The sequence below is a fragment of the Bison bison genome, unplaced genomic scaffold, assembly GCF_000754665.1.
Source record: "Bison bison bison isolate TAMUID 2011002044 unplaced genomic scaffold, Bison_UMD1.0 scf7180017864274, whole genome shotgun sequence".
Lineage (NCBI taxonomy): Eukaryota > Metazoa > Chordata > Mammalia > Artiodactyla > Bovidae > Bison > Bison bison.
Genome location: NW_011494846.1, coordinates 2,369,646 through 2,392,880, shown reverse-complemented (window position 1 = coordinate 2,392,880; position 23,235 = coordinate 2,369,646). Strand labels below are relative to the sequence as shown.

Here is a 23,235-nt window from a genome sequence, read left to right as displayed (position 1 = left end):
TGCTTTATGTATTACAGCTAAAGCTAAGGAACTGTGCTCTTCTTTGTGTTTGTGTTGTTGCTGTTGATGTGGACTGTAGACTAAGTTTTGTTGCTGTTGTTTTTTAGTCCCTCAGTCCTGTCTGACTCTCTGCAACCCCATGGACTGCAGCATGCCAGGCTTTCCTGTCCTTCACCATCACCCGGAGCTTGCTCAAACTCATGTCCATTGAGTCAGTGATGCCATCCAACCTTCTCATCCTCTGTCGTTCCCTTCTCCTCTTGCTTTCAATCTTCCCCAGCATCAGGGTTTTTTCCGATGAGTTGGCTCTTGGCATCAGATGGCCAAAGTGTGGAAGCTTCAGCATCAGTCCTTTCAATGAATATTCAGGGTTTATTTCCTTTAGGATTGACTGGTTTGATCTCCTCAGTCCAAGGAACTCTCAAGAGTCTTCTCTGACACCACAGTTTAAATGCATCAGTTCTTCAACGCTCAGCCTTCTTTATGATCCAGCTCTCCCATTCATACATGACTACTGAGAAAACTATAGCTTTGACTAGCTGGACTTTTGTCAGCAAAGTGATGTCTCTGCTTTTTAATATGCTGTATAGGTTTGTCAGCTTGTCTTCCAAGGAACAAGTGTCTTTTAATTTCATGGCTGCAGTCATCATCTGCAGAGATTTTGGAGCCCAAGAAAATAAAGTTTGTCACTGTTTCCATTGTTTCCCCATCTATTTGCCATGAAGTGATGGGACTGGATGCCATGATCTTAGTTTTTTGAATGTTGAGTTTTAAGCCAGCTTTTTCACTTTGCTCTTTCACTTTCCTCAAGAGGCTCTTTAGTTCCTCTTCACTTTCTGCCATAAGGGTGGTGTCATCTGTATATCTGAGGTTATGCAGACTAAGTTTAGAAAAGAGGCTCTTTAGTTCCTCTTTGCTTTCTGCCATATGGGTGGTGTCATCTGCACATCTGAAATTATGCAGACTAAGTTTAGAAAAGTCTTTAGGGCAAAGAATGATAGATTTGAGATGTTATGGCATGTCTTTAGCAGTATTTGACCAGCTTACATTCTAGAGAATAATCCACCAAACTCCTGAGCTTCAAGAAATGACATTTCAGAGAGTTGAGGGGATTGTGCTGGGCAGACTTGCCACAGGCCTGGCTTTGCTGAGAATAGGACGAGGAGGAGCTAGGGGCATTCTCCAAGGTGAAGGTGACTGGAACCAAAAGAGGAGGTCTGGTGGAGACGGGCAGGAAGTCAGCAACTAAGTAGCCCCTGAGGTTCTGTGTGGAGGGTGGTTTGGGTGCTGAGTGGGAAACAGATGAGCAGTGTCCCCTCAGGCAGCGCTTCTATGTAAAGGGTCCTCCCCAGGTGGAAGAACATGGAAGCAGACTGACTCTCCCCCTGACCCAGCCAAAAACCAGACACAGTAAATGAAATAACACTCGTTGGGACACTTTACACTGGGCAGAGAGGAGAAGAGATCCTTGGTCAGTAGGAGACAAGCCCCGTGGTGGCTCCAGCATTCTGCCAGCAGAGTTTCCAGGCTGCGTGCAGAAAGGAAAACCAGGTAGAGTCTGGCAGGCCCTCTGAGCTGAAGAGTGGAGCTGAGCGTCTAGAAACTCAAGACAGCTGGAGTTTACAGGGCTCAGAACCAGAGAGCAGGAATACCGAGAATCTGCAGAGGGCTCCCCGTAAAGTTCAGCAGGGGACCGGTCATTCACGTGAGCAAACGATCCAGGGAGGAGGAGGAGGAGGGGACCGCACCCGTTAGGATTAGTTAGCAGTGCCTGTCAGCCAGAGACTGAGAATTCCTGGGGAAATTCCTCGGGAAAGCTTCCCTTAACAGTTGGCCCTTGACTGAGCCCCGTTCCAGATCTGCTTAACTAATCAGAAAAGCAAGCATCAAAGAGATCAAGCTGTTTCCAAATAGATTAACTGTATCCCAGCAAGAATGTTTCTAGAACTACAAAAATAGCCAGTAGTCAACAAGGTAGATCATTCTAACAGGTTGCTTGTGAATGGACGAGATGCACGACACACCAGACTTCAACTGAGGTTGCCAGAGAAAGGTGGTCTAAGGCTGTGTTATGTTAAGACTTCCATGGAGGCCAAATCCATGATGCACTTTAAATATTTAACCTGTATTTCTCTTCTTAACTCTTTAGGTAACTGTGCCCACTGACAAACCAGTCCTTATTCGCCTGGCCTCTGGAAGCCGTCTCTAACACCCGCACCCCCACTTTTCTCTGCTGCCATTGTAGATGCTGTGGTTCTCTTATTCTCTTGGGTTCTGTTATTGGTTATTGCTTCCTCTCATTCTGTGTAATAAAGATGTCTTATTCTGTAACGTACCCCTCCGTAGGATCTGTGTAAGGAGCAAATGACAACAGGGCTTCTAAAGTTTTGAGAAAATTACCTCAAGCACGTGGGCCAGCTCTTCTCGCCCTTGAGAATGAAAGTCACTCAGTCGTGTCCAACTCTTTGCGACCCCATGGACTGTACAGTCCATGGAATTCTCCAGGCCAGAATACTGGAGTGGGTAGCCTTTCCCTTCTCTAGGGGAGCTTCCCAACTCAGGGATTGAACCCAGATCTCCTGCATTGTAGGCGGATTCTTTACCATCTGAGTGACAAGGGAGGCCCAAGAACTTTATCTAACTTCTACCCTCTCAGCCACAAACTCACCATGCCAGTAAGGGTACACATCTTCAGGACTGCAGAATGCTTAAAAGATTAAATAAGAGTGGGTAGTAGCTGGTCTTTCAGGAGAGAGGTCTGGTAAGATCTTTCCTAGCCCTCAGTCATAGCAAAGGGAACTCTTCTACTGTGTTTAATACAAAAAGTATTGCTGGTCAATACAAAAAAAATGCCCCTAAATATTTTCAAATGTGGAAAAAAGGTTAGAATTGATCTTGCACCTTACATTTTGAATGGTATTTTGCCATCTAGAATCATTGTGTTAGGTTTTTGACACGGGTTTGTCCTGGGGAAGCAGTTTAGTGTTTAAAGAAAGTATCCTTCCATCTCTGAGATGATTGTGTTTGTGGAGACATTTATCCAGGGCTCCAATCTGTTTGCATCTGTGGGTCTGATTTAGTTGACTTCTATACATGCACAGATTTAATATACTTCTTGCAGCATTCCATGGATTTATTTGTTAATGTGATGCTTTTTTTTGTTTTTATTCTGCCCTCATAACTCAACCCCTGTGGATAAAATGATGAAATAGCAGCTTCACCCTTTGGAAATATTATTAGATTTTGAGTCTAGTGTTATTTGTTGAATGTTTTAGTTTCAGGGGTTTGTCATGCTAAATTTTGTGATAGCATTTGCTGAACTGAGTAAAATTTAAAATATAGTAAAAACCTAAAGGGAGGCATTTCAATTCTTCCTACTTAATTGATCTTCTGAAAATATTATTAAACTTTGGAAATGAAGAGACTCAGAGTTTTGAAATTGCAAGAGGCAAACAAGTTGTTATCATATCAGATGAATTACTATGTGGCCAAGCTTTTATTTTTTAATAAAGAATAAATTCCCCCCTAGTTAGAATAAGGGCTTCTTTTAAGAAGCAGGTATGTTTAGTCCTTCTGCAGCCAGAGTTCTTGGTAACCTGACTTGCTGAGTGTATGTCGTGTGTGACCCTGTGCACACATGTGGTCAGGGCAGATGACACATAATCTTTGCACTTCAGGATTTCGGCAGTGTGATTGTAGAGATGGCGTGTGTGCTAAGTCACTTCAGTTGTGTCTGACTCTGTGCGACCCTACGGTCTATAACCTTCCAGGCTCCTCTGTCCATGGGATTCTCAGGCAAGAATACTGGAGTGGGTTGCCATGCCCTCCTCCAGGGATCTTCCTGCCCCAGGGATGGAACCCGCATCTCTGACGTCTCCTGCATTGGCAGGCGGGCTCTTTATCACTAGTGCCACCTGGGTAGCCCCATAGGGATGACACCCGTATGGAAATCGTGGCGTTACAAGGCAGTGTACCAGTGTTATAGCACTGATGGACGTGAGTCCTGTAGGAGGTGAGTGAGAGGAGACGGCCATGTGGGTGTGATGAATGTCTTCATGGAAAAGACTAACTTGGATACTGTTTTACATTGATGATTACCATTAACCATTTCTGATAGAGTTTGGAGAGTGACCAGAACTTAAAACTCCTGCTCACCTGTGCCTTTTCACTTGGTGAGCTGAGAAGGTGACATTAATGGTCAAGAGGAAAGTATCTGCAGTGTTCTCATCAGTGTTACCTGTTCTCCTCACTTACACTTTCCCTCAAGACTCAGTTCAGTCCTGGCTTCTCCAGGAAGCCTTTCCCGTTGGTCCTCAGTGTGTGAGTCACCCCCTCCTCTGTATTCCTAGAGAATCCTCAGCGTGGCTGGCATTAGCAGAGTGCTAATCTATGACATCAACTTCTGACTGTTGCTTTACTTCTGTATCCCTCACTACATTTCCTTGAGGTTGTGGAGCGTACATAACTCAACCCTAGCATTATTCCTGCTGCTATTCCTCACATTGCTAGTGTCTAAGGCACAATACATCAATACATTTTTTTGTTGTTGAATGAATGATCAAACTCAGAGGTTACGTTCAGTATAAGAAAATGAGTATTTATCTCCTGGAAAAGGAAGTCCCTTTTCATGATATTTATCATGACAGTAGGAGTGATGGACAGAATTGGATGGATTCAGGGCACGTTTTGAGATAGAGTTAACAGGTTTTGTTGGTGGATTGGATGTGGCGAAGGAGGGAGATGGATCAACCAAGGCTTGAGGAGTGTGGTGATGGCCTGAGTGGAGGTGGGGGAGACTGTAGGAAGAACAGGCTCTTTTGCAAGTGTTGCTGGGACGCCTGCTTCACTTCCAAGCAGTATTCTCAGATAGGCAGTTGCGTATGAGTCTAGAGCTCCAAGAAGAGATCAAGACAGGAAGTATAAATTGAGAGCCTGTGGGTGGCATTTAAGGCCACGGAGCTGGATGAATTGCCTTGTGAGAGCAAGTAAGTTAAGAAGGGGGCCGGGACCAAGCTGGCAAAGCTCAGGCATCTTGTGGTCTGGAAGGGGTGGAGAAGTAGCAAAAGGAACTGGGAGAGGAGGAGGAAAACTCGAGAAAATGCTCTCAAGGAATCGCCAGCAGAGTCAATTGCTGCTGAAGGATTCAGATGAAAAGTGAGATCGAACATCGCCTTTGGCAGCAGGGCGGTTGTCAGTGGTCTTGTTGTGCAGAGCTGGGGTCTGGAAGCCATGCTGGAGTGGGTTCAGGACTGAGTGGGAAGTGGGGGAGCTAAGTCTTTGAGTGGGTTACAAGGGTTGGGAGTCATGGCTCAGCATGTCCAGCCTTAGGTTTCCAAGCTCCCAGATTATTTCATTATGTTCCAAATGGAACTTACGCACTGCCCTCCAAAATCTGTTCCTCTTCCTGTTTTCTGCTGATGAATTCCCTTTCCTTCCAGTGATGCAGACAGGAAGCCTCATGGTTATATACTTCTTCCCATGGGTCAATTGCCATGGTCTGTTGACTCTTCTCCCCAGCGTTTTCAAATTGGACCCCCTCCCTTCATTGCCCCTGGAGGAGGAAATGGCACCCCACTCCAGTATTCTTGCACGGAGAATCCGATAGAGGAGCCTGGTGGGCTACATTCAGTGGGGTCGAAGAAGAACTGAATGTGACTGAGCGACTGAGCATGCTTTGTTGCTGTTGCCACTGCACTTGCTCCTTCCGGGCACTAATTAGATCTTCTTCAAACTCCTCTAATAGTTTCTTAGGTGCTCCCTGCTTCATTCTTCCCCGCTGTCAGTACGTCTATCCGTCACAACTAGAACATTCTTCCTGAAGCATGGCTTTGCTTGTGATATTCTCCTGCTAAAAATAAAAGCAGATCCTTTTAGCCGGGCACTCAGAAGCCTCTGCCTCTTCAACCTCGTCTCCTACCACTTTCTCTTCATTCAGCCTGCTGTCCCGACGGGCTTGCTCTTTCCTGAAGATAACCTACACCATTCAGCTTCCACACCTTCACTTTAACCCTGACTGTCTTCCCTCGCTTCTCTTATACCTTCTGTACTCCTGGATGCTGTTGCCTCTGGCATTATGGCTGCTAAGTCGCTTCAGTCGTGTCCAACTCTGTGTGACCCCATAGACGGCAGCCCACCAGGCTCCCCCGTCCCTGGGATTCTCCAGGCAAGAACACTGGAGTGGGTTGCCATTTCCTTCTCCAATGCATGAAAATGAAAAGTGAAAGTGAAGTCGCTCAGTCGTGTCCGACTCTTAGCGACCCCATGGACTGCAGCCCACCAGGCTCCTCCATCCATGGGATTTTCCAGGCAAGAGTACTAGAGTGGGGTGCCATTGCCTTCTCCCCTGGCATTATGGAGTCTGTCCTAAAAATTACAACACTTCAAGGCTTTCAGGGCTATTGCTTTTCTTTATCAGGTCTTTAAACTTATAAAATTCTTCCGTCATAGTGATCTTTACCTTAAACCACAGTCACCTGTACCACCCCCGTCTCCACTGTCTTCTTGATTAAGGAATTGGGTACAGGACTCTCTTACTCTCTGAAAGAAACTCTCTTGGAAGTTTCTTGAATTGCCATGGGTCAGGATATTCTGTAAATAAGGGCCTAGAAGGAGGCACCCTGCTCACCTTGACTCTTTTCTCGTAGCAGCTTCCCATTGTTTTGATGAGGCAGCCAGCAGGTTGGAAGGTGGGCACAGTAACTCCAGTGAAAGCTCTTAATCGGGCAATGACTCATTACTGGGCTTCCCTTGTGGCTCAGCTGGTAAAGAATCCACCTGCAATGCGGGAGACCTGGGTTCGATCCCTGGGTTGCGAAGATCCCCTGGCGAAGGGAAAGGCTACCCACTCCAGTATTCTGGCCTGGAGAATTCCATGGACTGTGTAGTCCATGGGGTCACAAAAAGTTGGACACGACTGAGTGACTTTGACTTCACTGACTCATTACTAACACAGACACTGGATTCTTGGCTCCATGGTTGTTATTTGGGGTAGCAGTAAGGGAAGACTGTGCAATCATTCTTCCCAGTTTCACCTTTTCTTAAAACAGGAGGTGCCTTTTTGAAATTTCACTGTTTCGGGTTCCAAAAGAAGGAAAGCAGAGGCTCTCTGAAGACTGTAATCAGAGAAAAGAGAATTACTGTTTAGAATACTGAACTGAGGGACTTCCCTGGTAGTCCAGTGGCTAAGCCTTGGCATTCCTAATGCAGGGAGCCCAGGTTCGATCCCTGGTCAGGGAACTAGATTCCACAGGACACATCTAAGAGTTCCCATGCTGCAACTAAGACTGGCACAGGCAAATAAATATTAAAAAAAAAGAAGAAGGAATACTGAACCAAGTGTTCTGTCACCCTGCCCACCCCTCGGTGGCCGTGGGGAATGGCTCACGAGGGCGTCTGGAGGGATACGTGAAGGCGCCCCCTTAGGATGCTGTCTTCGGCGCGTGCTGCCTTTCTCTCAGGCCTTTTCAGCTTTCATCCCATTTGTTGTTGTTCAGTCGCTAAGTCATGTCCGACTCTTGCGACCCCATGGACCGTAGCCCGCCAAACTCCTCGTCCCTGGGGTTTCCCAGGCAAGAATACTGGAGTGGGGTGCCACTTCCTTCTCCAGGCATCTTCATCCCATTACTGGAATGTAAAATAGGTTTCAGGCAGGTTTACTTTCTACCTGATCTTTTAAGAATGAAGCTGGGCTATTGGCCCAAGGGAAATGATTGCACCCATTTTAAAGACAGGATTGAAAGTAACTTTTTTATTCCTTAGTTAATGAACTCTGGCGCTAGAGTAATGTTATCATGAGTTAGTATTTTTAGGAAAAAAAAAAAAAGTGATATGACCACGTGATTTAAGAACCTGTTTTAAGAACACTGGCTTTTCAGTGGGCAGCTTGCCAGTCCTCCCTGGCCAGCTGGTCATGGTAGTCAACTGTTTAGGAACATGAGCGGTATTGTAATTAGCAATGAGGAATTCTGATTTGAAAATCCAGAATAGCTCTAGATATTTAGTTAAACCCCTCATGCAAATAAAAGACAAACATCTCATATTTTAAGTGGGATAAGCCTTTACAAATAAATTTGCCTCCTTAAAATTACTTTTAATTAGTACTGATACTGAGAAAAATATAATCATAAAATTATTAAGGAAAACCTGAAAAAAACTTGCTTTTGACTTCTTTGTCAAAAATGTTTTACGACTGTTCATCTATCTTCCCTGGATGTACGTCTCCTAGGAGACTGTGTTTCAGCATTCCTGACTGACACAAAATCACACACCAGAGGGTTTCCCGGAGGCTTGGCCCTTTTGTGACAGGATGGTCTGTGGACTTCATCCCTTTGATATATGATTTCCCCTTTCATTTAGAAAAGGAAATAACTGCTCCTGTTTTGAATGATTTTTAATTAAAGATTTTTAAAAACTCTATTATTTATCCATGAAGGGAAAAGTAAGTTGCTTTTATAAACTGGTAGTTAAATATATTAGATGGTTCATGGCTGGCATTAAAATGCTCTATGTTTTTTTGTTTTGTTTAAGTGTTTCAGTGTCTTAATAGTTTAAATTTTGGTAGAACTTTTTTGAACTATTAGTAGAGTAATAGAAAAACTGAGAATAGTAGCTTTAGGCTAACTGTATTGGTAATTTCAAAGAGTAAGGGACTCTATTTGAGCATCTAGAAATGCCACTCTCAGCAATTAAAGTACTTAATATTTTATTATAATCTAAGAGCAGTTTCCATTGGGAGTAGACTAATAAATATATGTTTTCTTTGTTTTTCCTACAGGAAGGAACTTGAAACCTTCAAAGGTAATTTTGTGTTTAATTCTTCACTTTAAAGTAGATGAGAGTTAATTGATGTCAGATGTTTTCTCTTGATGATAATGAAAGAATGCATTCCTTTTTCTTTAAATCAGTTTACATCAGAAAATGCAAGTTTGCTTAATACTGTTTTATCAATTTATTTAATCACGGTGGTTTTGATATTCTTTTTCAGCTGTAACACATGTACCAAGTGAGAGTATCTGCTAGTGGCACCATAAATAGTATGTTAGGATGACATAATGCTGACTTAGAGGTTGCCGAGAATCACAATTGGAGAAGATTCTGGTTTCTGTTGTGTAGAGAATCTGGGCCACACGGAGAGGTGATGGTGATAGAGGTGGCCCTGCAGGCAACCCAGTCACCTGACCCGCCTGCAAGGTGTTCAGTGCTGGGCCTGCTCAGCCACCGTCTTGTAACTTTGGATAAGTCTCTCTACCTTTTTCAAGCTTATCTGTAAAATCGTAAGCTTTGCTGAGCTATATTCTGAGACACTAAAAGTGCCTAGCATTGCTTTTTAATTTTAGGGAACTTTTGCAAGTGAGCATGAGAAATAATTCTTGGTCGTGCTGACTCTTGGAAACACTCATGAAAAATAGGGAAAACCACAGACTTTCAGAAGCTCAAAGCCCTTCCAGCTTGCCACTTTTCAATTATGCTTTAGAGGTTGAGTAGTGAAATTTCTATTCTCAGAGAATTTTAGTAACTGAGAAGACTCTGAATTGTTGTTTATTATGTTTCATTTATAAACTGGTATTGACTTTTTGAGTTACTGGTTAAAGATTTTTCCAGAACATTATTTACAGTTGAATTGTTTATCTGTGTGATATGTTTGGATGTTTTAGAGAAAGCAACTAATACTTGAGATAAAAGGTATAAAGGCTTATTCCTGCTACATCTGTTATTAAACCGACTTGACTTGGCTGGGTTTCTGTTTGGCTGAAGTTATAGTGAATGATTTAGTTCGCCAGTTTGTTAAGGGCGATGTTAAGTGGTCATGATCTGATGTATTATCATGGTTATCATTATTCTTAATCAATTTGTGAACCACAACTCATGTACATTATTTTTCATCACTGGTTTAAAATAAGATTTGAAATCCCCATAAGGTGTTATTTTCTCTCTCCTCCTTTCTTTTAGTCTACTAGCGTCTTCTTATACTGTATTGGGGGAAGAAAAAAAATCAAGTTAATATTAAAAGACAAGGCAGAGACCCAGATTATGCAACATGTCAGCTTTGCTTGCATCTCAGTACTGAGGCTTTTTTTTTCTTTTTGTGTGACAGTATTCCAGAAAAAGAGGAGACCAGCAGTTTGCAAGAGGATAGATAGTGTTATGTATTACCTGATAGAATGATTCAATTCATGCTGAAATATCTTGTTTTTACATATATCCCTAATTATGTACAACACTTAACAGCACATCCAACCCACAGGCCAGTTAAAGCTCTCAATTAGAACAAACCTTAAATGGATTATTGTATCATAATCTAGTTTTTTAAAGAACTAATATTCATTAAAAATTATTTCCTCTTGAGTGTTTTGCTAATACTTCAAAAGCATGTGTAGCTTGCAATAAAAAAATATAACTAGTCTTCCAAGACATTACTGGAGAAGAGAATTCGTTCAAAGATACAATAATTTGTTATTTTTTGAACATTGCTTTTGCCTTTGTTTTTCCTTTATACATTTCAGGAAAACAAAAAATATTACTTCCTCCAATTGTTTTATTCAAGTTGTAGTTATATTTAGAAGCTTTTTGGTAAGTTGGGGAAGAACTAACTTTTCGGGGCAAAATTAGTAACCCTCAAGGTTAGTGACATAGATCAGTGTGATCCACTGAGTTCTGGATTCTTCCTTCTGTACTCCATTGAGGTTAATCAGTTCATCTTTATCTTGCACTTAAGATATATCTAGCAAATCTCTACAGTATTATTGAAATGGTTCATTATTTGTTTTGTTTTTTTTTAATATTGGCAGCAGGAAGGTTTTCTCTTTTCTCTCCAATATTGCCTTTCTTTAAACTCTTTAGTGTTAGTCACTTGAATATTATACAATATGAAAAGGGTAAGATCTTTAAAGTCTTAATTTTTTAATTTTCAGTGAGAAGGAACCCCATTATTATAACTACACAAATTGGGGTGCAAGTATATTTTTACATTAGTTTTCTCCAGATATATGCCCAGGGATGGGATTGCTGGATCATATAGTAGTTTTATTTTATTTTTTCAAGGAACCTCCATACTATTTTCCATAGTGGTTATACCAATTTACATTCCCACCAACAGTGGGGATCTTTTCTCCACACTCTCTCCAGGATTTAATATGCAGTTTAATTAAATATCAACATTTAATACACAGTTTAATTAAATACCAAATAAAATCATGAAACCTCCGTTTTAAGGAGAACTGTTTTTAAGAAAATTAAGTTGACTGCTTTGGAAGACCTGATACAGGTAAATAGCTTTTTTAAAAATTACTGTAAAATGTTAAATTAGAAATTAAAAAAGACTTGGGGGAAAATAATAAAAATTCTGAAAGAGTCCATACACAAATTGTTTCTCACTTCTTAAATTCCCTTTCTGCTTTTAAAAATAGGCTGGAACTTTTATCCAGTGCTGAATAGGTGGCTTATACAAAGATTTTTTTCAACCAGTGGACCTATAGTCAAAGAACTCAGAAAAAAGTATGGTTATATTTGAAGTTAAAGTGTCTGTATCTGTGTTTTTAAAAAGCCTTTGTCTTGGCTGCTCTGGCTCGTCACTGCTGCGCCCAGGCTGTCTCCCGTGGCAGCGAGTGTGGGCTGCCGTCCAGTCGTCGTGCGCGGGCTTCTCATCGCGGTGGTTTCTCTGGTTGCAGAGCTCGGCCTCTAGGATGCTCGGGCTCTGCAGTTGCCCCACAGCCTCTGGGATTCCCCTGGCCCACTGGGGAAGCCCTTGCATGTGTGTGTTTTTAATGATTTACTATGTTAACTGCTTTATTAAAAATTAAATGAGCAGCATGGGATCCAGCTGTGTTATCTAAGAGGACATCTACTGTAATCTCCTCTTTAATATAGCACTGCCCGGCCATGTCAGAAATGGGACGGACTGACAGTGTGAAAACATGCCAGGATTTAGTGGCCATCGCTGTCACAGTGAGTGGGTCACCAGAGAATGTGGGGAGAGGCGGCTAAGACCAGCCGAGGGAGTGTGATCCCACTTAAGGCTTTGTTCTGGGAAGCAAAGCCAATGAAGGATACAGGGCCAGAGCGCTCATCAAAACTGCCCAAGACAGCTCTGTGACAGGAAGGTCCAGAGAGGAGAAGGCTTAAAGGAGAAGTGGTCATCAGTGCTGGAAGTAACGTAGGAAGGTTGAGCAGAATGGGGAATCCCACTGGAGTTAACAGTGAATAGATTAGTGGTGACCTGACAGAGCTCTTTGTAAAGGGAGACTCCAGATTGCAAATCAGAAGCATGTGAGACATTTAGGAAAGAAATGAAAAGGTCACGTGAGATAGAATCAGGGTCAAGGTCAGGGAAGAAGGTGAAGTTGAAGACATTAAGGACTTGATTAAGATCTAGAGAAGATGGAGAAAAAATACCCAGATAGGTTGTCCTTGGAGAGGATCGAGGGATATCTCTTTTTCTGAGACTTCAGAGAAGGAAAGGATGGCAGGTCATAGGGGAAAAAAAATCTGTGGAAGGAAAGATTGTCTGAATTTGCAAGGCTAGGCTCAGAAGTAGAAATACAAACCAAAACAAACAATGCTTTGGTTAACACAAAGCTGGGAATTAAAGAGCATATACGATGGGTCAGCAGAGCACCGTAATCTTGGGTGCTAATAAGATCATGATTAAAATGATTGGCCGTGGAATTCAGGCCAGAAAGGAGAGGCCTGAAGAGACCAGTAAAATAAGCAAGATACGAGGTACTGGGGATGGTGTTCCCCTTAAAGATGGAAAACACTTGGGTGGTTGAGTATGTGGTTGACCACACTTCTTGTGGTCAAAGAAAGAATTTCAGTTTGACATCGTTGAGATAGAGCAGTTCCCAGTGATGATCATGGCTAAATTTGAGTGAAAAAGAAGGCATAAAATTCCCCATCTGACTTGGGGAATTCTGAGGCCATGAGGAGTCACACTTATTTGGGTGACTCAGATATGAATTATCCATACCAGTGGCTTAGTAGCCACAGCAGGTCATGAATTTAGATGTGATAGATGGAAAGCTTGGGTAGAACATGTTGGGTCAATTCAAGAGTTAGCTTAACACGTAAGGCAGAACTCTTCTGCTGCCATTTGGCAGTAAAATGGCAACCCACTCCAGTGTTCTTGCCTGGAGAATCCCAGGGACGGAGGAGCCTGGTGGGCTGCTGTCTCTGGGGTCGCACAGAGTCGGACACGACTGAAGCGACTTAGCAGCAGCAGCAGCAGGCAATGGAGACCCAGGTTGGGTAATACCACTGTCCTCTGTCCTCAAGGGGCTAAAGCACAGTGGCAAAGCTTCTAGGATAGAAAGGCAAATATATGATTTTAATACAATGACAAAAATATTAAAATAGAAATAAGCACACTATGGTGGGAGTACTCAGTCTTTTAGAGAGAGGCACTTGAATGCCGACCTGGCAGAAACAGGTAATAAGGACATTCCAGGAAGAGGAAAGAACAACTGCAAAGATGCAGGGACGTTTATCTTATTTCAAGAGCACAAGTTAAAATTTAACTTCTTGTTCAATGAGGAGGCCACAATTAGTGAGTGCTGAAGCATCTGGTGTGTGGGTACAGTAGTGAGGGGTGAAGTTGAGACGTGGGCAGGGCACACATGCCGCACAGCTTGTATGCCACGCAGAGGAGCTTTGGCTTTTTCTTTGGACTAGTGGTCTCCACGGAGAAGGCAATGGCACCCCACTCCAGCACTCTTGCCTGGAAATCCCAGGGATGGAGGAGCCTGGTAGGCTGCAGTCCATGGGGTCGCTAAGAGTCGGACACTACTGAGCGACTTCACTTTCACTTTTCACTTTCATGCATTGGAGAAGGAAATGGCAACCCACTCCAGCGTTCTTGCCTGGAGAATCCCAGGGACGGGGGAGCCTGGTGGGCTGCCGTCTATGGGGTCACACAGAGTTGGATACGACTGAAGCGACTTAGCTTAGTGGTCTCCAAAGAGGCCCATGAGTATCCAGAGTAATGTCAGTAGTGGTGGAGAAGAAAACTGGAACTTCTATTTCTTTTTTTATGTCATCCTTTTATAATTCAATTTTTGTGCATCTTCTATAATAAACCAGGACAGGTATTGATGTATATGTTATAAAATATACATATTTGGGGGTGCATGTTAAACGCTTTTGTTCATGGCAAGACTGCTCAGCAATCACTGTTGTAGCTGGGAGAGATGAGGTAGGGATGGAAGAACCAGAAGGTTCAGTTTAGGATAACAGGAGGCAGTCTGCATTATAGAGCAGGTTTTCTGGGATCATAGGTTTTCTGAAGACAGATTGGAAAAGAGCAGGTCTAGAGCAAGAAGGGTTGGTTGAGAAACTATTACATACACTTGAATGAAGGCAGTGGTAGAATGGAGAGAAAGGCCCAGATTGAAGAATCAAGAATTTCATCACTCTTGTGGGAAGTCTAGGATGACTGGAATTCTGGCTAGGACATGTGGGTGGATTTTTCTTTTACCAGGAAATGTAATACAGGCAGAAGAGCAGATTTGGGAGGGAACCATAGTGGATACTGTTGGTTTTGGGAGGAGGAGGTACAGTATTAGTTGATTAATGATAATAATTAATAGTTTATTAATGCAAGCAAGTTCCCAGTAACCCCACAAAAGTGCAGAACTTTTTGATATCTGATAGAGAAATGCTTTTTAAAATGTTTTATTGAGATTTGACTTTCATATCACAAATTGCATTCGTTTTTAAGTGTATGATTCAGTGAGTTTTAGTAAATTTATAGAATTGTGCAGCCATCATCAGAACACAGTTTTAGAACATTTTCCTCACCCGTCACCACTCCTTTCTGCCCCTCTGCGTTCCCAGCCCCAGGCAGTCATTAATCAGTTTCTGTCTCCGTAGGCTTTCCTTTTCTGGACCTTTCATACGAATGCAGTCATGCGATGTGTTGTATTTTTGCTTCTGGATTCTTTCAGTCATGTTAAATTTTTGGAGTTCATCCATGTTGTAGCATATATCAGTAGACGGTTCTTTTTATTGCTGAATTAATATCCCATTGTATGAATTTATTGCAATTCATTTATCCTTTCACTGGTTGGTGGACATTTGGATTGTCTCCAGTTTGGAACGGTTGTGAATAATGCTGCTATAGACTTTGATATGCAAGCCTGTGTGTAGACGTATCTTTTCACTTTTCTTGGGTATGTAACTAAGCCTGGAATTTCTGGATCATATGATACGGTTGTGTTGTGCTCAGTCGTGTCAGATTCTTTGTGACCCCACGGTCTGTAGCCCACCAGGCTCCTCTGTCCATGGGGATTTTCCAGGCAAGAATACTGGAGTGGGTTGCCATTCCATTCTTCAGGGGATCTTCCCGATCCAGGGATGGAACCCAGGTCTCTTGCATTGCAAGCAGATTCTTTACTGTCTTATCCTCCAGGGAAGCCCTATGATAAGATTATACTTAACTTTTTAAGAAACTGCCAAGCTGTTCTCTGCAGCGGTGGTACCGGTTACGTTCCCACCAGCTGTCTAGGGGTTGTGGTTTCTCCTCACCCTTGTCAACGCTTGATATCGTTGACTCTTATGTCTAGGTCTGTGATCCATTTTGAGTCAGTTTTTGTGTCTGTGTGATGTAAAAGTCTAAGTTTGTTTGCTTTTGTTTTTCACATGTATCCAATTGTCTCTGAACTATTTTTTGAAAAGATTTTTCCCCCATTCCATTGAGCTACTTTGGCGCTGTCACAGGAAACCAGTGGCCATAAATGTAAAGAAGAGTATATTTCTGGACTCTCAGTTTTCTTATTGTCAGTACCACACTGCCTGGATTATTGTAGCTTTTGTAATAAGTTTTGAAATTGGGAAGTATAAATCTTCGAATTTTGTTCTTTTACAAAATCATTTTGGCTATTTTAGGTCCTTTGCATTTCTGTACAAATTTTAGGATCATTTTGTCTGTTTCTACAAAAAAAAAAAAAGTCTGCTGGGATTTTGATAGGGATTGTTTTGAATTTCTACTTCAGTTAGGGGAGAATTACTATCTTCATAATATTGTGTCTTCCAGTCCATGAACATGGATGCATCTTCATGTGTTTGCAGCTTTGATTTTCCTGAGCTGTGTTCTGTTATTTTCAATATGCAAAGTCTCGCTTCTTTTGTTAAATTTACTCATAAATATTTTATTCTTGCTGAGTGAATTCAGTCTTGAGCATATTAAGTCTGAGATGCCATTACAGATAGAAGTGTCCAGTGGGTTGCTGCATGTCAGGAGACAGCCGTGAGCTGGGGCTGGGAGCAGGCTGACCCGGGGGGGCGGTGGGTGGGGAGCCTTGGGTCTGGGTGAGACCAGGCGGAAGAAAACAAAGGTGATGGGGGTGGAAGTCTAGGAAGCGCTAGAATTCACCCGACAGGCATAAGAAGAGAGCTAGCTGCTTTTGACGGGGCTGAGAACAGTCAGCTGCAGAGGTGGGGATGCGTGTCTCGGGGCGTGTCTCAGGGAGCGCCAGGCAGTGTGACGTTGTTATAGAGGACAGAAGGGAAGATGGTCCGAGAAGGGGCATGTGATCTGTCGACTGAAGTTCACTGGTGACGGTCCTGGGAGCGATTTAGCAGCACGGGGGTCCCGTGTGGGCTGGGAGGGGAATCCAGCTGGCCGAGGACAGGGACCAGCGGGAGGTTCTGTTGCGCTCCCGGTGTGACCCGGGTGCCTGGCACATTGGTACTGACTGAACATTTGAGTGAATGGGGGAGGAGAGCGGGGCTTTCGAAATCACAGACTTAGAGGAGGAGAGAAGCGAGGAGAGGCTGGAGGGGAGGAGGGTTTATTGATTTCTGAGAAACTTGAGTGCCTTTGTATGAAAGGGGGGAGAAAAGAGGCTGCAGCCAGGGAGGGGCTGAGGGCACGGAGAGTGGCTGACAGTGAAGCTGTGATGCCCAGAGGACCACGCGAGGGGGTTCGGAGCACACGACTTCGAAACAGGAAAAGACTGTCGACAAGTATCTGTAACTATTGGAATTGTGAGGATTTAAGATACTTATTAAAAATACATAGTGCATTCCAAGCTACCAGTTAGTGTGGCTGAATTTGAAGGAACCTTTAGGCTAAGGCTGTGCTGAAAGTGAATTGGGGGGAGTTTAAAGATACCTTTGTGTTGGGAGACAAGCTGTATTCTTCGTCTTTATCTTACTGCTTGCAGAGAGCTGGGCTTCTTCTCTCATTTCCTATGTTGTTACTGAGGCGTCTTTGTGCCTCTGTGACGGACTCGGACGGGTTTAGTGTTTTCAGCCTCTCCCCTACCTTTTGAGGAGCACTTGGTATGGCCCCAGATCCGTGCATACATCTTTGCACACCAGAGCCCTCAGAGCTTGCATTTGGCTTTTATAGAGGCAGTAGATTCTGATACATGTCTGCAGAAGTCATCAGCAGAAAACTAACAGGCTTAATAGAATTTCTTTGGAAAAACCTGCTTCTGGCTCCAGCCTCGCTTCCTTTGTTCTACTCCCAGAAGATGCACAGCAGGGGAGCTGCCTGGTAAACTGGAGGTTTCACTTGACCAGCCTGAGCTTCTGCTCAGTTCTACTTGCTCAGTGCCCACATCCATGTCATCTCCAGGATTCACCGAAAATAGTCAGAGGAATCCCTGTAGGTGGGACTTTACTTGATGTTTTTTTCCTTCACTGCTTTTCTTTAAAATTTTTACCTCCGTGCTTGGGTACATTGCAGTGTTTGCATGGTATGCAGGTGATAGATACATCACTAAAAAGCAGAAATAAAATTTCAACTCGATTTGAACCTCTAACCAGTAACATGTTAATGAAAGCATTATTTGTTTCTTTATATTACAAAGAAGTGATAGTCACTATAATTAATACCTAAAACAAGTGAAAAATGTTTCTTGGCAATCTGGGACTTTGCTCTTATAATTTTGTGTCTTATCCCCATCTGGTGAAATTCACCAGTCATCTTTATGAGGCAGCGCCTTTATAATTGAAAGATAAATATAAAATGCCAGGGGAACAATGCCAGTCATTAGAGTAACGAGTCCATTTCTGATATACAGCTCCGTAAAACTAACTCAACATCTCTTGCTGCTGGCATGTGCATTTTCCAAGAAGTAGTTAAACATGTGAGCCGTAGCCAACAACGATGTGAAGTTAAAGTTCCTTCTGTGCTGCTGTGTTGGGTTCAACTAAAATGGCTGATTTTCCAAATGGGTTTTGAAAAGGTGATAATGCTTCATACAGATTAAAACTTCTATGTTATTTTCCTAATTTTACAGAACTTTGGTGTTTCCTGTCATGTGTTGGCAATGGTTTTGTGATATTTTATTTTAATAAATAGCACATGTAAGGATATTAAGTTTGTGGAATTTACTGAAAAAATTATACCTTAAAAATTAACTGGTAGCTTTTTTTTTTTTTTTTTCCAGTTAAGTAATTTGTTATTCTACCCATGGAGATTACTGAGGAATAATTTTTAATTATTGCATTTTTTAAAACTCCATATTATGCCTTTAAGGTGGCGCATGTTATGATGTGTTATATATCATTCCCTGTCAGCTGGATCCCACTTGTTTCTAAAGGAAAGAAATGAAAGAAATACACGTCATCTGAGCTTCTTCTCACTCTATTGAGATTTTTCTGTTTCTGAGATTACATGTTAAAGGTGGACTTGAATTAAAAGGTAACTTTCTTCTCCCTTTCTTAAGTCTGTCTTGCATATAGTGTGGCAGACTCGTTAAGCTCAGGGCAGACACATTAATCAAAGCAAAATCATAGCTCAGGAATTCATTCTAACGCCGGAGCATTCATGGAACTCTAACCCGAGGGAGGTGTTAGCGCATCCTCGGTAATTATTTGTTAAGTGTTGAGGAATAAACTGGTAAGAATAGAGTAAGAACCTTAAGGCTTATTTTTCAAAGTGTTTATCAGTAATATATGACAAATGACACTTTCTCCTCTTCCCTCAGTTACACTGTCTTACATGGTGGTGGTGAGTAAATATCTGAATGTAGATATAATCTGGTATTACATTTATTTTTTTTAATTCTTTAAGAAATTACTCCCTGAAAATCTTGACTTCTCGGTGAATATTGGCTAGTTTTTTTTTTTTAACCTGTTTCCTTTTTTTCCACATGTCAATATGTGTTAGTGTATTAAAAAGATGGTTCATATTATGTAGCTTAGTATTTTAGTGAAGTTAGTGTCTGTATCCTAGGGTACAGAAATATTCATGTCCTGCCTGTTGATTTTGTCTCTAAGTCAGTTTATTTTTAAGACCTAGTTGATTCTTTATTCTAGTAACTGTCATAAGATGTTACACTGTGGCATGACCTAGAACTCTCAAAGATGACACTTTATATTGTAGAGGATTGTAATTCTAACAGCTTGGGTAGATATTAAACTGCAAAAATGTAAAGCCTTGATCAGGGTTGTGGTGCTTAAATGTTACCTTTCTGCAGTTTCTTATAATTAGTATATAGCACTCTTCTGTAAACAATAATTATAGCAATAGAGTCTTTTTAGAAATGTATCAGGACAACTTTACATTGTATATCATGTGTGTTTGGTATCATGAATAAATACAGCTGTTCTGTTTCATTACCTTTTTGCTGGAACACTGTATAAATTTGACAGCAAAAATTACACCTTTCAGAAAAACTAGATTCCAGCACCACGAAAGAAGAGGCAAGTGAAGATTTTACCTGTCAGGCTCAAAAAAAGAGAGTTTATCTGTTGAATTCATATGAAGCCTCATGATTTTCTCTTAGTTTTTTGAAGGTTTGTGCTGGAAAATAACCTACAGGGTCTTGTAGCTCTGCTGTTTAAACTGTTGGGACAGGTGATGGAGTTGGCACCTTCTCAGAAGACTGGTCCATAGGTAATGATGTTTATGGATTTCCAGGGCCAATCAAGTGGCTGGCTGAGCCCTACAGGAGAGCCACCCAGTCACCACGTAAAGTCAGCCATGGCTTTCCTTGGAGAGATGTGCTCATGACATGAACAGAAATAGATGCTGGTGAATTGTTCTGGTGAATGCTTCTGGCCACTTGCAGGTGGGATTTTAGTGTCCTTAATGATCTTGAGTGAGGATGTTACATACTAAGGATATCAAATTGTTGACATATGTATTACAGATATTTAAAATCTCAGCTTGGTTATTTGCCTTTTAATTCTGTTTGCTTTTTTCTTACACATGGAAGTTTCATATTTTTATGTATTCAGACAGGTATTTAAAAATGACATCCTCCATTGTTTTTATGCCTAAAAAGTTCTCTCCCAACCAAAGAAATAAATGTTAACTTGTAATCTCTTCTGGTTTTTATTCTAGCTTAATTATCATTTGCTGATTTTACTCTAACAAATCTGGAACTTATATTGATGTATAGCGTGAAGTAAGCATCAGTTTTTTGCCGTAGAAGTAATTAATTTTTCTAGTACTTTGAAATCATCCTTTGCAGTCCTCAACCTCTTCTTGCCAAATTTTGTTGGCTACACTTTCTAATTTTTATTCATTGATTTTTGGTTGTGCTGGGTCTTCACCGCTGCCGGGGCTTCTTTCTCATTGCAGCGAGCAGGGGCTGCTCTCGCTGCAGTGAGCAGGCATCTCATCACGGGCTTTTCTTGCTGCTGAGCGCAGGCTCCAGGGCACGCAGCCTTCAGCAGTTGCGGCTCCCAGCAGTTGCGGGGCATGAGCCTAGTTGCTCTGGGGCATGTGGAATCTTCCCGGACCAGGGATCAAACCCGTGTCTCCTGCATTGGCAGGCGGGTTCTTTACCACTGAGCCAGTGGACCTTTCTCTGGCACTTTCTCCCTCTTTCTTCCTGCATCATCTGCTGAATCACTCCAGCACTTACTCTGAACTGAAAACTTCTTATTTGGTATTGGAGTATATAGCCAATTAACAATGTCGTGGTAGCTTCAGGTGAACAACAAAGGGACTCAGCCATAAATATACGTGTATTCATTCTCTCCCAAATCCCTCTCCCATGCAGGCTGGCACGTAACATTGAGCAGAGTTCAGTGTGTGCTGTACAAATATAGAGGTCCTTGTTGGTTATCCATCTTAAAATATAGCAGTACGTACATGACGTTCCCAAAGTCCTAACTGTCCCTTCACCCAGGCAACCATAAGTTTATTTTCTAAGTGTGTGAGTCTCTTTCTGTTTTGTAGGTAAGTTCATTTGTATCATTTCTTTTTAGATCCCACATATAAGGGATGTCATACAATATTTCCTCTTCTCTGTCTGACTTAACTTCACTCAGTGTAACACTCTCTAGGTCCATCCACGTCGCTGCAGATGGCATTATTTCATTTTTTAACAGCTGAGTAATACAAGGCCTGGCGTGCTGCAGTTCATGGGGTCGCAGAGTCGTACACGACTGAGCTACTGAACTGAACTGAACTGAATATTCCATCATGTATATGCACCACATCTTCTTTATCCACTCCTCTGTCAGCGGGCATTTAGGTTGCTTCCGTGTCTTGGCTGCTGTAAATGGTCCAGCGCTTACTCTGATGTTCCCTGTGCTCCACTCTTGTTTTTCTGTCTCCTTTGCCTCGTTGTCCTTCCTCCCCCACTCATCCCAGTGGGAAGAATCTCTGGGTTGCATCCTTGGGCCTTTTCACTCACCGTTCTGTGGTCTCATCAGTTCCAAGGCTTTAAATACCATCTGATGCTCACAACTCCCTGATAAGATGGTTCCTGACCTGCCTCTCCCCCAAATCTAGACTGGAATAGCCAACTACCAGCTCCAGTCTCTACAGCTGTGCCTACAGGAACCCTCAACCCAGCATGGCAGAGCCTGGTCTCCACACCCATCTTCCCACCTTCCTGGCCGCTCTGTCATCCCAGTGACACCACCATTCATTCTTCCTGGGGCTTTGACCACGACAAACACACAACCGAAAAATAAGATGCTGCTTGATCCCTCGCTTGCTCTCACACCTCACATCCGATTCTTCAATATATCCAATCAGCCCAAACCGGATCCCAGATCTGACCAGATCTTCCTATCTCTCCCAGCAGGTCCAGGCTGCCTCAGTCCTGTGTAGAAGCTCCGGTGGCATCCTCGCCCAGTCCCTGCCACTCCTGTCTCCCTCCCTCCCCCCCCAGTATCGCCTTCTTGCCCCAGATGCCCTGCGGCTTCTCATCGCACTGAGACCAGATGCCCTGCGGCTTCTCATCACACTGAGAACAGCGCCCTTCTCTCTGCTCGCTCAGCCCGCTGTTTGCCCCCACCCCTGACCTCACTTCCTCCCGCTCTTTCCCGGCTCCTCCGTCCAGCCCCACCGGCCACCCACTCTTCCTCCCGGGGGCCCAGCATGCCTCCCGTGCCTGGGGGTTCTCCTGAGCCCTCCCCCTGCTCTGCTCCTCCTCCAGACAGTGGCCTGACTCCCTCCTTTCTGCTACCTTCTCAAAGGTATCCGTGTTTTCAGCTGTGCATTCTCTCTCTCCCTTTACTTGGCTCTCTTTTACGACATACCTTTCTTTTCTTTCTCTTCCGTGGAAACCTGATATACACTTACCTGGCTCTTCTCTGCTGCGCCCTGTGCGCCGAGACGGGGACTGACCCAGGACTCGGCGAGTATTCACTGGCTCTATGGAGTCGCAGGGCAGCATCCTGTCCCCTTGCCTTCTGGCTTGGATTCCTTTTAACTCTGTCTTTCAAACACTTTGGAGCCATCTAGCTAGCTATCTAAAAATTCAGATAATCCGATGGAATTCCCATCAGTTACATCATGAGACCTGGAAGTGGCTCTTGATTCTTCCAGCAGTGCTTCCCAGCTTTAGCCATGAGAGCGTCACAGTCACAGACTTTGTCACATCCACATATTAGCTGTACCGCTTCTGACTTTTTCTCTAAGTCAACTCATTTTAAAGAGAGATTTTAAAATACACTTCTTAGGGAATCCCCTGGCAGTCCCGGGGTTAGGACTCAGCACTTGCACTGCCAGGGGCCCGGGTTTTTGATCCCTGATCGAGGAACTAAGATCCCGCAAGCCATGTGGCACAGCCAAAAACAAAAAACAAAAAAAAAAGTTTTTAGTAAAATACTCTTCTTACTATAAATGGAAAACAAGTATCACTTGACACAAATAGAAACTGCATAAGTAAATACATAACTATTAAAAGGCTTCTGCCACCGCAAATTATTGTGCATGCAGTATTTTGGAAAACTGAGCTTCAGGATTAAGTGCAAAAGCTCTTTATCTTTAACAGAGTCGATAAAATTTTTCCCAAAAGCCCATGCTTGCCTCTTCAGCTTCATCAT

The 23,235-nt window shown here is 42.9% G+C and overlaps 1 protein-coding gene across 1 annotated transcript in view; it reads left to right on the top strand.

Annotated features, from left to right (window-relative positions):
• DTNBP1 (dystrobrevin binding protein 1) overlaps positions 1-23,235 on the top strand; it is a 113,314-nt gene that overhangs the window by 58,092 nt on the left and 31,987 nt on the right. The window contains exon 7 of the mRNA XM_010848795.1: positions 8,774-8,796. Coding sequence (XP_010847097.1) covers positions 8,774-8,796 — 23 coding nt within the window. The remainder of the gene's footprint in view (positions 1-8,773; positions 8,797-23,235) is intronic.